At 42.1% G+C, this 14,640-nt stretch overlaps 1 protein-coding gene across 3 annotated transcripts in view; it reads left to right on the top strand.

The window, feature by feature from the left end:
- LOC144889652 (uncharacterized) overlaps positions 1-14,640 on the top strand; it is a 60,294-nt gene that overhangs the window by 15,626 nt on the left and 30,028 nt on the right. For 2 of the 3 annotated variants that reach the window (XM_078770700.1, XM_078770699.1), the window contains exon 2: positions 10,249-10,685. In XM_078770700.1, the coding sequence (XP_078626826.1) occupies positions 10,460-10,685 (226 nt within the window). In that variant the 5' untranslated portion in view covers positions 10,249-10,459. Of the gene's footprint in view, positions 1-4,891; positions 5,164-10,248; positions 10,686-14,640 lie in introns of those variants that run through there. The other variant, XR_013621961.1, reaches the window with a different exon arrangement.

The raw sequence follows: 14,640 nt of genomic DNA, 5'->3' as shown, positions 1-14,640 counted from the left end.
TCAAGCCACCGGCTCCGAGGGCACGCCTACCGGGTCGCTCACCACGGTGCTGATTGGCTGTTAGGGCTGGCTCACTCCTCCCCTCTATGACGAGGTGGAGACACGCCTTTCTTCTCCGAGGTTAGCACATGGGCAATGGCGGCTTGCGGGATTGAACACAACTCGCACCCTTTTTAAAGGAACTTTGGAGAGCGGAGATGTTTGGGGAAATTGCAAGGGCCTATGCTTATTTTGTTTGATACAATGCAAAGTCAATCTAGTGGGAAACACATATTTAGCCTACATGGAATAAGGAAATACACTATTTAAAAAGATATATCGTGACCTGCGTGTAAGTTTCATGGAATTAACTAGGAGGACGGCTGCGACCATTATTTACATTACCAGGGTGTTACCATACTTTTGTAACGTTCACATTGTAACGTTTTCACATTCGTTACACTTCCTCCAAAATTGTTACACTTCTTAAAAACCGTTACACTTCTCAAATTCGTTACCCACTTCTCAAAACCGTTACAATATAAAGGGGCCTTTTCTATAGTTTGCCAAATGGCACATACCATATAAAGGGGCCTTTTCTATAGTTTGCCACATGGCACATACCATATAAAGGGGCCTTTTCTATAGTTTGCCACATGGCACATACCATATAAAGGGGCCTTTTCTATAGTTTGCCACATGGCACATACCATATAAAGGGGCCTTTTCTATGTCCCTGGCATTTTCCCCAATAATTAATGCTGACAGACTGGACAGCCAGCTTAACGTGCATTCCTGGGCCCAGACGAGACAGCTTAAAGTTGAGTGTGCATACCTGTAGACAATACCACAAGCCCTTCCCACATTGGACTAAATAATTAAATAACCTTCACTGTTTCTTAAAATACACAGTTTTGTTGAAAAAAAGGAAACGAGGTGACTTTTTATTAAAAGGTGTGTGTGTGTGTGTGTGTGTGTGTGTGTGTGTGTGTGTGTGTGTGTGTGTGTGTGTGTGTGTGTGTGTTAAAATTGGCATGTCATTTATTTATCATGGTAAAAGGTACATATTTCATTTTATCACTCATTTTGGGAGCTCAAATGGTTCGTGTCGTGTTCAAATTTGATGTGACGTAGATAATATCTGGTGATGTCACGGCCGACGCATTTTTGCATGGCTTTGGTACCTTAAAATTTGTCACAATAGCACTGTGGACATGACTCGTAATGATGCTGAAAATCAGGTTTAAGAATTGATACGTTTTAAATATGAACAAACTGTATTTTGTTAATCATGCAAGACTTTATTCAAGATGATGTAAAATACTTGAAAAAGAAAGAAGAAAAAAATTATTCCATATTCCAAGTCACGTGTGACCATATTCCAGGTTTCACACTGTGGTCGCTTCTTTGGTATTTCTCAATCCGCTGAAAGTCTATATGTATTCTGTACCTGCATATGCTGGGATTCTGCTGGTGGACTATGCATCCCCGAGGCTCGGCCCTTGTGCGAATTGTTTTCATGTACAGACTTGGCATTTAATATGGATTATATTTTTTTTCTTGACTTGGGTTTACTTTCTTAACTCAGTATATCAATCTTGTGAGTTTATTTTACACTTTGGTGATTTATTTGTTAAAAGAACCATGTCACTGATTGTCTGTCGCAGCAAGAAGTCAACAACAGGATTATATCACAGGTGGCGTGGCAAAATGTACGGACAGGTGCATTTGATGATTGGCTTCACAGTCGGGTATACAAGGTTTGTTGCGTTCTGTATTAGTGGAAAGCAACTGCTGCACGTCTGCAAAAGTTATTTCCGCTTCCTCTGGAGATGGTCCGTCAACTCGACAATGCTGTTTGTCATGGAGTGGTGGCTTTACGAAATTACGGCATGAAACAGTGTGCTATTGCTCGGCAGTATGGCATCACTTAAGGTCAGGTGTCAAAGATCCTGAAAAGAAATGCTCAGAGGGGTGTCCCTACTCCAATACCGAGGCCAGGACGTCCCCGCAGAACCACAAGGAGGGATGATCGCCAGCTGCACCGGTTAGTCCGCAATGGCCGTACCAAGTCAGCTAATCGGCTTCGGGCTGAGTGGCAGCAACTGACAAATGTGCCTGTATCCAGAAGGCTAGTCAACCAACGACTGGATCAAGCAGGCTATCATGCCAGGCGTCCCCTGAGAAAGCCACGCCTGACCAGACAACACCGCCAGCACCGATTGCAGTGGGCCAGAGAGCACCGTCAATGACAGCCAGGACACTGGAATCACGTGATCTTCAGTGACGAGTCTAGATTTCTGGTCTATCGTCAAGATGGCCGCATCCGAGTGCGCAGACAAGTGCATGAAGCCTACAACAAAGATTGTATAGTGCCAAGAGTCCACGCTGGAGGTGGTGGGGTGACCGTTTGGGCTGCTTTTCATGCAGGGGGCAAAACTGTCCTGGTTGTTCTGAATGGAAACCTGAACCAGTTCAAGTGTAGGGCCATTCTGGAAGAAACATTGCTTCCATTTGCTCGTGCAGCCTTTCGAGGAAACTTTGTCTTCCAAGATGACAATGCACGGCCTCATCATGCTCGCATGATCCAACACTTTCTTGCTGACCATGGTGGAGAGCATATGGAGTGGCCTGCCATTTTCCCGGATATGAATCCGATAGAGAACTTGTGGGCAGAATTAACGCGTCATATCGACCACTTGGACCAGCAGCCGACCTCTGTGCGTGAATTGCAGCAGGCTATTGTCACTGCATGGCAAGCGATTCCTGTCCAAACATTGGCAAAGCTCGTGAACAGCATGCCTCAACATGTACGTGCTCTCCTGAATGCTTGTGGGGGTTACACGAAGTACTGAACTGTAATTTCACTGTCCGTAATCCCAGTCGTAATTTAACTTTTGTTTTTGTTAAAAAAACTTTGGCTAATGTGCAAAATAAAGAAATACTTCTGGAAAACGTACAGAAGTTTAACACAGTACTGTCCATGAATTGAGTTCGATATCAGTTTACATCACTTTCAAGGATCAATTTATTTGTTTCGAAATGTCAAATGTGGTTTTTGTTTCTTTTAAAGGTCACATTAACAAAATCTAGAATAATTTCAACATAATTCCAATGAACTTTTGGTTCTAAGTCATCTTGAAAAGTATGTTCACCCCCACAAAAAAAATATTCCATATTAAATGCCAAGGCTGTATATATATGTTAATTACACCTAATTTGTGTCAGGTTTTGTGAAACGAGATTGATATGAAAACTTTCATGTTGTCTTTGTTGTTAAATTTATTCTTGTTTCTTCAAACAAATCGCGATTTTAGTCCGCGATATTCTTACCTCATACCAACGCACGTCCGAGTGTATGCGCATGCGCTATTCAATAATTACACCTAATTTGTGTCAAGTTCTGTGAAACGAGATTGATATGAAAACTTTCATGTTGTCTTTGTTGCTAAATTTATTCTGGTTTCTTCAAACAAATAGCGACTTTAGTCCGCAATGTTCTTACCTCATACCAACGCACGTCTGAGTGTATGCGCATGTGCTGTTCAAAAAGGCACCCAACAACAACGCGGTCCTCATAGAGCTGCTCATCGCAGCTAAAAACTGCATTTTGTTCATTGTGCCAGACTTTATTCAAAACTATATAAAAGATTTGAAAAAGAAAGAAGAAAAAAATATTCAAACCAAATGGGACTTGAACCCCAATCCCCTGCTTGGAAGTCTGATGCCTCATCCATTAGGCCAATAAAGGGGCGCCATTCGAATTCTCCACCTCATATTTCCATAGAAGATGTTACCAAAAAGGCCCGCTTGCATGTGAAATCCCCATTTCCAAACACATCACAATAATAATTCGATCACAGTTCATTTCCAACCTCATGACCACACAAAAACACAATACCTTTACACAAGAAGAAGTTAATGTATTTTATTTGCAAGATGTAGGGTGCCCCTTTTATATCAACTTTTCTAGAGCATTCCTTGCTTCCTCCTAAGAACACGAGTAGTCCAGCATGCACACGAAATGTTTTGAATGTCCCTTATTTTCTGTTTGGCATTTTCTACAAGCTATGGAATGTCCCTTCTTTTCTATACTTTGCCACATGGCACATACCTTATAAATGGGCCCTTTCTATGCCCCTGGCATTTTCCCCAAGAATGCCCCTTCTTGTAACATGCATTAGAAATGAGGCGGTTATGATGGGATATGATATATGTTTGAGATAATGAAGGGTGTAGACAAAATAAGTGCAGAATAATTATTCAGCAGAGATAGTCACAGGACCAGTAGACTGTAGGCCCAGAGACCAATATCGTTTTAGTTTTTTGATTTAGTGACCTACCTCTGGGGTGGGGGCAAACATGATGGTAAATGAAAGGCTATAGTACCACGAGCAACATACTTTTTTTCACAAGCGTAAATGTTGCACATAAACGAGAACCGCTGGCCCAAAATGTCATTATCGATCAAGTATACGTTATTTAAAAAAAACACATACAGAGTTCAAATATCAACACAAAGTGTATGCAATTGAGTTGAAAATAGTATTAACATAAATATGTATTGATTCTGATTTTAAAAATATTAAAAAATGAGTGACACAAAGGTTTGCATGAAATTTTATTTCCTAAATTGCAGTGATCTAATATTGATGTCACTTTATACAAGTATGCCATCTTTCAAGATGAGAAATGCTTTTGGACCATGAGCACAAAATAATTCTTCACAGCAGTGAGGAAATTTTTCACGATGTGAATCAATTGCATGTTCCTGGTATTAAATTTCCGAGCCTAAAATGGACCACACACTAAACTCATTCATTTTCTGTGTCAGGTTCCTCTACTTCCCCATCACTGCCATCATCAGAATCACTATCCTCACTATCATCGTCTAAGTCATTGTGTCCAGTGATATTGCAACAGTTATTTCGAGCACACTTGCACAGATCTGCACATGGAACATTGTTTTGAAGACAGGTACAAGTATCAGCATCACCACATTTACTTTTCATGCAGTTACCAGTGCAGTAAGCTAACTCCATAACACTGTCTGGAGCAGGAGGGAGGTTCATCCAGTTGATGACTAGCTCACCGCTTTCCATCTTCCACCCATGCCCATCAGGAACGGGTATCTCTGCATTTGGTTGTAGGCTCCTCTTGTAAATACCTGAAAATATTGAAAAGGTGAAAAGAAAATTCAGCCTCAGTTGTTGCCTTCCAATGTTATGTTATGCTGCAATGAAGGTATTGAACAGTAACATTAAATTGTGGAGTCTGCCTCGTAATGAGATCTGCTTCATTCCTTTTTCAGCCTTGTGTACATAGTAAAATGCATTTTGATCATGGAATATAAGATATCTCTGAATTAAACACATATTCATATTTTGGTTTTTTTCACAATATTTGATCGTTGATTTGATGTTTAAAAAACACTAACAAAAGGATATGAGCAAGGCATTTATTTCCTTACTGACTCCCAAAATATAGTATTATTTTTGCACCTGATTAACTTTACACATAATTATGACAGGTTTACATGTTGCACACAAGTCTCACAAATTATATCTTTCAATGAAACTGGAAACGTTATGGAAGACACATACCTGCTTGGTAGTTGGCCCGTTTGATGTGTTCCCTCAGAGCATCTTGGTTGAGAGGCATTGTGATTTCAGATTTCCTTGCCAGTTGGAACATGTTGTACCTGGCCTCGTTGACGGTTGTGACGCTGTGTTGTCAATACAATTTGCAAACAAATACCTCCAGTGCGGTGATAAGTCTAGCTGTATGTCAAAATGCTCGCCAAGGTCCTTCAAAGCATTGCACAGCTCCCTCTCCTTAAGAAGAAGATTAAAGGCTTTCTTCTTTCCCTTGCCGTAAATGAGCTTACGCTGTCACACCCAGTGAAGCAATGTAGGCCTATTAATGCCTGGCTGACATCATCTCCGATATGATCACGAACAGACTGCAGGGCATGGAGCAAGTTGGCTTTGTTGGTCTTGACCAGATACCCTTGAGAATTTGCGAGTGAGAGTGGTAACGGACCCAAGGAATACGTCAGTAGCTCCTGCAGATTAATATTCCTGTTCCGTCCAATCACGACCAGTCTTGCTAGCAGATTTCTGTCGGCTTTCAGGGAGACATCCTTTCCATGTACTCTGCGTTTTACAGTCTTAGACATACTGGTAAATGTCTTCAGCTTCATTTGTTTCATGCTGACAAACAAGTCCACTTCTCCTGTTTGTAGACACTCTCTGGACAACTTGGTGAATTCTGTTTCACCCCTTTCATACGCAGTCTGCATATCAGTTTGGACATCTTGTGTCGCTACTGCACCTGACTTGATGTGTATCAGCTCATCTTGTTCATAGTCGAAAGGATTGACCATACTGTTGTATCCACAATTTTCTTAACATCTGCCTTATCCCGTTTCATATGGCTTTGCAGGAGATCTGATCATGTTGTGCTCTGCTCTTCTTTGCCTGCCATGGCCTCACATTCTCGAGCGATTAAGCCTCTTGCATGATGGGACCATATCCACCTGTTTACAGTTCGTTTACTGGTTGTAAAACCTGTCATACCTCCTTTTGTTTTTGAGTCACGGTTTGCTGTCTGTTCAATAGTTTGGTCATAAGCAAGTTTGGCGAAGGCATTATTGCTCCTCTGAACAGCAAAGTCACCTTCCAGACATTGCTGATGTATTGTTGGGTGGGTAGTTGCAAGATCAGACATTTCAAGCCAGTACACAGGAAGGAACTACTATAATTGAGGTGGTCATATGCAAACACCCATGGTAGCATACGTCTTACACTTGCCAAGTGAAGTTCCCAATTTGCTTCACGAGTACCTCTCAGGAAGAGCAGGAGAACTTCTACCATCTCAATATACGAACTCCAGAATCCAAAGGTCTGCTTCTTGTTGCAAGCTTCTATGAATTGACTAAGATGTCTCAAACTGATGAAATCTTTCTCCATTCATGATTTCTTGATATTCAGGTTTGGGGAAGGCTTGGGCCAAGTCTGCCATCAGCTGTTTTACTCTGTTTGCCTCTTCAGGAATGGTGTCCAGATAAGCATTGAGTCGCATTTGATGCATTGCCTCCACAACCAGCTTGTGAGGTCTGACTGCTCTGTTGTAGTGCTTACCAGTCATCACCCCATTTACCGAGCCTGTCGCAACAATCTCCGATTCTATCACGATATCTTGAAGGCCAGCATCTCTAAAGCGCTTTCCCAAACAACAAAGAAAGGACATAGCTGTGTGAAAACCACCAAGTCGTATGACCAGCCTCTTCATAAACTGCGCATTTCTCCACCTAATCAGTTGTGCCTTCGCATAGATTGCTTGATCCATCACAACAACAACCGTCTCCAAGCTTAGCTGATCGGCAATCTCGACACTTCTCTGCAGAATTGTAAGGACTGTGTCCATTTCTGTGGGGCTCCCATCAATGACAGGTAAATAGCCTATTACAGACTTTGGTGGAACCTCAAGCTGGGAAAGGAGCTGGTTGAACCCAGTCCAAGAGGGCAAGATCTTGTCTGTTCTGAATTTTGTAATGTAGTAGGCTAGGTCGACCTTCATAGGATTTTGCAGCAAGGATGCATTAGCAGACTGAAGGAGTGAAACATGCTCTGCAAACGGCACTGGACCTTCCTTTTTTCCCCCGTAGTATGTAGCTAAATTCACCACTGGCCGCTGCATTGACCTGTTTCTTGTTCTTTTCACAGCTGGATCTTTAGTGCTAGAGGACCTAGGTTGATTAGTTCTTGGACTGATATTACTCTGGACAACAATGCCATTTGTGTTGTGGGTAGTTCCACGTCCAGATAACGTTTCTTCTCCAAAGTCATTGTTACCCCATACTAACGTGGTTGGAATCCCTGGCTGTATGGTGGATGGAAGGGAATCTTCACCACGACTAACCTCTTTTGTAGCAAGTGCTGTATCATGATTTAAAATCACAGAGTTTGAAACATAGTGTCCCAAACCATTTAACAGTCCTATCAACTGGGCTGATCCTGATAGATGACGCACTGTCATACAACAACAACAGGCATTTTAAGGCCATTTTCCCTGCAAGAGTGGGGGTTAGCCTTGCGATCCCCATGACATGTCATAGCAAGTGACATATGCTTAGGCATCAGTTTCCGTCCTTTAGAAGCCAGAGAAATTATATCCTGTGATATGGACAGGAGTTTTCTATGGATTGGTGCAGATACATCTACCATCTTCTCCGTGTCTGGTTCGTCAGATGCGCCAACTGCCCATGCTAAAAAATTGTATAGGCTGCAGGGCACAATTGCTTCTGCCTCTTTCAAATTCAGATGTTCTGCTGTCGGTGGCCATGGCATAGTAGGTTTGACTTCTCTGATTGTTTGCCTGAGATCTAATGCTGTCATGTGAGTATTGTGCAGTGCATTTGGATCAGCATACACATAGCCCATTTGTGATTGGTGGCCTGCTTGTGATGGTGCTTCTGTGTCATCTGTTGTCGAATCCATTTCACTGTAGGTCGTGCTTTGCGTGGCTTCTTGAAGGTTTGTCTGCTTTCCCACACGAGTAGCTGTAGAAATGTCATTAACATAGACGATGTCTCCTTGTGATTCATGTGAGGTGTTATAAAACATAGCTGTGGAAATTTCTTTGATAACCTGTGCTTCAAGTATCCAGACTTGTATGAATTTGCCTCAACTCCATGGCTTATCTTAATTTGTTTGATGAATAAGTCATTCACTTTTTAAAGTCTCATGATCTCTTTGTTGTCAATGATGCGAGTTTTCACTGTCTTGCTGAAAACTTCAAATGCTTCTGAATAAGAAGTATCACTTCCTGTTTGTGTGTTGGCTGGCCTGGTCAGGTAAGGTGTAAAGTCCCTGCAGCATGAGTTGTGGAACCTAACTTCGATTGCCACACAATCCTTGTCTTTAATCTGCATGAGAAGTAACACATTTCCACTGTCTTCTGCTGCTTGCTGTAAATGGACAGCATCTATGGTTGAACATGTGACGAGGAGTTCCTTTTTTCTCTTGCGGGTGGATCTGCATCTTATAGTTTTTTCTTTCTGGCATAGGATGCATATGTTTGGTAGAACATGCTGTGATCTTTCTGGCACTGGAGGTCTACCAATGCTGGAACAAAGAGCCCGTCTCTTTGTTGGTTTTGTATTTTCTGCTTCAACTTTTTCTCCACCGACATCAGCTTGGGGCACGGTTGCTGAAAAAAAGAAAACACACACACACACACAAAGAAACAAAAATTAATGTGGAAAACCCATAAAACCAGTAATATAAGAACATTGGAGAATAATTGATTTTAAACAAATTTTAACCTTATAAAGTGCAAGTTTTAAACCTACCCGTAGAGGCTAAGTCATCGGCTTTCTTTTTCATGCTTTTCATCACCCTTTCAACACGTTGGGAGTCTGTAAAGCGTGCATACCACGGCTGATGGAATCCTCCGAGAAGTGGTATTGTTGGCGACAGCGCTGTGTTGGAATCTGCACTGAATCCTGCCGAGTGTTGAGCAACGTAATCTCTCGCAATTTTTGCTTGAGGACCATCCAAAGACTTCCATTTGTTGACATATTCGAAGAAACGGGACCATGTTTTGTCTGAAAATTGGACAATTTTGCACTTTTTGGACGGGAAGATGCACATAAAATACTCTTTTTCTTGAGTATTTTCGTCACCCGAAGACAACACGTCCTCATCACTGGAGGCCGCCATGTTGTCTCAAGGCCTTACCGCACCGTTCCGGTACGGCGGTTGTCATTGGCCAATTGCCGATGATATATTGAACACGTCTTCCGATTGGTTATTTTCCGGGATTTTCCGTTCGAGCATACGCGCACATTTTAAACATGTAAATAATTAATTAAAATCTAAATTACTCATTAACGTACCAAAATCTTTCGTGTGAAAAGTGACAGAATGTTTCCTCTAATATCTTCTATAAATTCATACCAAAATCGTGTCCACCCGTTTTGTAGGTCATGCAAGAAAGCAATATATTACGACGGCTGTGTGCCTACTATAGTTTACTCTGGGTTTATTTTTGTCTCTGTATATAAAAACTCATTCATTCGATGCTGATTGAGAAGAAAACTTACAAAATGGGACAGCGGTGAACAAACTGGATGTAAAAGCCCACATTTTTGGATAATAATTGATTGGATTGACAACGGAAATAACTCAAAAAATTCCAAACAGAGTGAAGAAAATAACATGTATAATTTTTCTGTGATTAACATAAGCATTGTATCCCTGGCAGATCATCGATGAAATGGAGAACTTCTTGGAATGGCTCAAATTCCAAGGCCTGAGAGCAGAAACAGCCCAAGCAGTGATCGATAAGCTTGGAATTGAGAATCGGAAGGTTTTTCGGGCTTGTCGGATGATTGTCGGATGCATTGCGGACTGAGTTCCTCTCTCTCTCCAAAGATAAATTACAATTTGCATTGTATGCTGACTTCTCTAAATTTATGAATTCTTTTTCGAAGCCGCAAGATGTCCAGATTGCAGGTTCTTCTCTTTTGGGAAGTATTTTCGTAAACTTGGAGAATGTTATTCTGGAACTTTCCAGTTCCTGTGAAGAGATTTTCAGATCCCAAAATGTGCAGCTGGAAAATGTTCCTGGTTTATCTGGAATCGGGTTCAGTGATTTCTGCAATCTCCGCTCTCAGGATGATGGATCAAGAGCCATGTCTGGTATGTGAGTTTTTTTTTTAATGCAACATCGCATGTGAACAAATATCTTGATCATCCGCCATTGTTTTTTTTTGTATTCTTTTAACTTGTGTGATCTGTTTTGGTGCAGTTTTGTATTGTCTAATATTAATGGATTTTCAATGTAGGGTACAGGGTACATTTTAGCTCACATGGAACATATTTCCGGGGAGCTTATGGGATGGCACGTCGTCAGTCTGTCCATAAACACATGCAACTTCTCTGAAACTGCTGATGCGATTGAGACCAAACTTGGCGAAGATTATATTTTGTGTGTTGGAACTCAAGTTTGTTCAGGGCAATGAAAAAATAATCGAGGTCTCAGGGGGTCTACCAGGGGTCAAAGTGGGTCCAGGTTTGACACCCCCAAACCCCAAAATTAGAACTACACAAACGATTTCGATGAAATTTGACCACAACCTTCATCACCCGTGATGTACCAAAGTTTGTTCAGGCATTTGAAAATCCGTGTCTATTTCCCCTATTTTTTTTTCTTTTTTGGAAATTGCATTAAATTCCAAGGTGTTCCGTGTTTAATGGTGCATTTGAGTGATCTGCATGCAGGAAGTAAATTGTTACCTCTCTTTAGCCATGGAAGGCTTGTCCTTGTTCCACGCTTTTTGAAAAATATGAAGACGCTTCATCGTAGTCGTATTGTAATCAGCTCTGTCCATCCGTATGTCTGTCAGTCATTCTGTCTCCTCCTGAAAGGTTGTGTCAAAATTCACATACTTGGTTGTTATGATCACCACCTGGCAATAAGGTGCAAGAGTATTGAGTATTATTTTGACCCCGCAACCTGGGTACATTACCAAAAATAGGTCAATACCCCTGGCACTCACTTTGTGGAATAAACAGTATATTACACTGACAAAAGGTATTTTAAACCAGTTTCAAAGCTTGCGAGAGACAGGGCAGCATGTAGAATCATACTGACATAATCATATGACTTCAAACAAACAAACAAAAAAAGACCTAGTTTGGGGGGCACCCCCCACCCCCCCACCCCACATACCTCCTCAGACCTATAATTATTCTAATGCCTTAAATAAACATTGGAATATCATCGGTGAAGTTTTATTGTGGTGAAGTTTTATTGTAATTGTGCATGTAGTTTCAGAGAAAAGAGCAAATACCGACTTTGGGTGTGGGGCGGCAACATGCCAACTGTACCTTAGACCCCGATTTTTTTTTTTAATGCCAGCAACAAATGTTGGTACATCACAGGTGATCGGAACGTTGTGGTCAAGTTTCATCGGAATTGCATGTGCAGTTTCTTCCAAGAAAGCAAGTACCTATTTTGGGGGCAACCCCCCGCACTCCGTAGATCCCCATCATGGGCCGGTATTTTTAACTCACCTGGAACGAAGTTCAGTGGAGCTTATGTGATGGCGCGTTGTCAGTCCACCAGTCCATCAGTCCGTAAACACTTGAAACTTCTTTTCCGAAACCACTGTGGGATTGCGACCAAATTTGGCACAACTGATATTTGTTGTGTTGACTAATGTTTGTTCACGGCATTTTTAAAAATCCGGATCTAAGGGGGTTTACCCGGGGTCAAAGTGGATCCAGGTTTAACCCCCCAAAATAGGAATTTGCTTTTTCCTGTGAAACTACACACACTATCCTGGACCCACTTTGACCACACAAAGACCCCCTTTAACTTCGATTTTCATCGTGCCGTAAATAAACTTCAGTACATCATGGGTGTGATGAATGTTGTGGTCAAGCTTCATTGAAATAGTGTCTGCAGCTTCAGAGGAAAAGCAAATTACTATTTTGGGGGATCAAACCTGGATCCACTTTGACCCCTGGAAGACCTTAGACTTTGATTTATTTTTAACGCCGTGAACAAACTTTAGTCACAATACAACAAATATCATTTGGGCCAAATTTGCTCGCAATCCCATTAGTGGTTTCGGAGAAGAAGTTTCACGTGTTTACGGACTGCCTGACTGCCTGACGGATGGACGACGCGCCATTGCATAAGCTCCCGTGAATTGCATAAGCTCCCATTGCATAAGCATAAGCTCCCGTTCAGGACATTCAGAACTTCAATGTATAAGCTCCCCTGAAAACACACACACACACACACACACACACACACACACACACACACACACACACACACACACACACACCATCACCTGGTGTTGGCCAAATGGTTAGGGCGGAAGGCTTGGGATCCTAATGTCCTGAGTTTGTAATCCCCTTGAATTAATGCCAGGTGGGGTTGACTCAGCCTGTCATCCTTCCGAGGTCGGCAAAATGAGTAACAGATAACTGGTTATAGAGGCATTGCATCAGCGGCAGACGCACCCACTGAAAATGATGCAACCAGCAGCAGGGTGGCTGTGCACCGAACCACCACCACCACCATCACTTTATAATTAAATGATGATCGTATCCGAATCCACATTTAGATTTTTTTATTTTTTTTATATTTTTTATATACAGAGTCGAGGCTCATGAAAGAGCTAACATTTATCAAACAAACAAATCAAACAAACAAGCAAACAAAGTATAAAAAGGGGAGCGGTCGACAAGATGGGGAGAGAAGGGAAGGAAGCACACAAACACAACATTTGAGAGCAGGGACATCGGGAGATGTGTGGGAGGGAGAGGGCCTGGGGGGAGGCAGGATAGGTATAAAACGCGAGGACACCAAGGACTTCCAGGAAAGAAGTCAAAAGTCACCTAAAAAAGTGGATTTGGGGTGAAATTAGCGGGGGTAGAAAAGATCAAGGTTTTGGATTGGGGAAGATAAGAGATGGTGGTGAACAGCCGTTTTAAAGACCTGGAGGGAGGAGTGGGATTGAAGAGAGTGAGGGAGTTTGATCCAGAGGCGGGAGAAAAGAGGAATTAAGGAGTGAATGTGAGCAGAGAGTCTTGATTTTGGCAGTTTAACCATAAGAAGGTTGCAGGCAGATCTTGTGCGACCTGTAGGAATATTTGGGGGACAGAGCACAGAGAGAGCTGGGGGAGCAAAGCCGGAGAGGAGTCGGTAGAAGATGGAAAGACCACCAACCTGCCTGCCTCGGAGATAGCGTCATCGTGGGAGATTCCAATGATTCTGAATGCTTTGGTTTCAACAGCGTGAAGACGAGCTAGGTGTGAGGCAGGAGCACCAGCCCAGAGGGGAGAGCAGCACTCCATTGAGCTGTGGATGAAAGCCTTGTATGTGGTGAGGAGCTCAGGTGTGCCAAGGAAGGACTTCGCACGACGGAGGATGCCTCGTCAGCGACTGGCTTTGGAGGCCAGCTTGGAAATGTGGTTTTCCCAGGAAAGATCTTTGCCAAAATCGAATCAATTACTCCTTGTTGCACACACCTGTCCACCAAGTTTCGTCCAAATCCGTTCTAATCTTTTTGAGACATCGTGCTATGTATCGTTTTTGGTCGCATCTCCCAATGTTAAAAAATCACATTTAAAATTCTACTATCCGGATCCGAATCCGGATCTTCATCAAAATCTTATTATTTCGTCCTTGTCACATAAACTACCTCTGCCAAATATCGTCCAAATCCGTCAATAAGTTTTTTAGATATCTTGTTCACAGACAGACAAACAGACAGACAAAGGCACAGGGGTGAAAACATAACCTCCATTTCCCTTCGGTGGCAAAGGGAAATATTGTTGCACATGCACACATAATCCGCCCGTCCAGATCGCAATTTGTGAACGGAGATAAACAGCCAATTAGTTGTACGTGTCGAAACATCTGATTATCCTGTGACACACCGCACATATCTCAAACATCCAATTTAAATGATGCAATTGCATAGAATTGCAGTGTCACAGACAATTGTTAAAAGGGATTCAGCACATTGCTTCTCATCGTAGGTTGATCCACGTGATCTTGCATAAAATTCAACAGCGATCAAAATGATTCCTTTGAGAGTCTAACGCTGGACAAATTTAATATTGCCATATTTCT

Source organism: Myxine glutinosa, chromosome 1 (assembly GCF_964187855.1).
Source record: "Myxine glutinosa chromosome 1, kmMyxGlut1.1, whole genome shotgun sequence".
NCBI lineage: Eukaryota > Metazoa > Chordata > Myxini > Myxiniformes > Myxinidae > Myxine > Myxine glutinosa.
The sequence above is the reverse complement of the archived record's forward strand: the minus strand, read 5'-3'. Positions and strand labels throughout refer to the sequence as shown.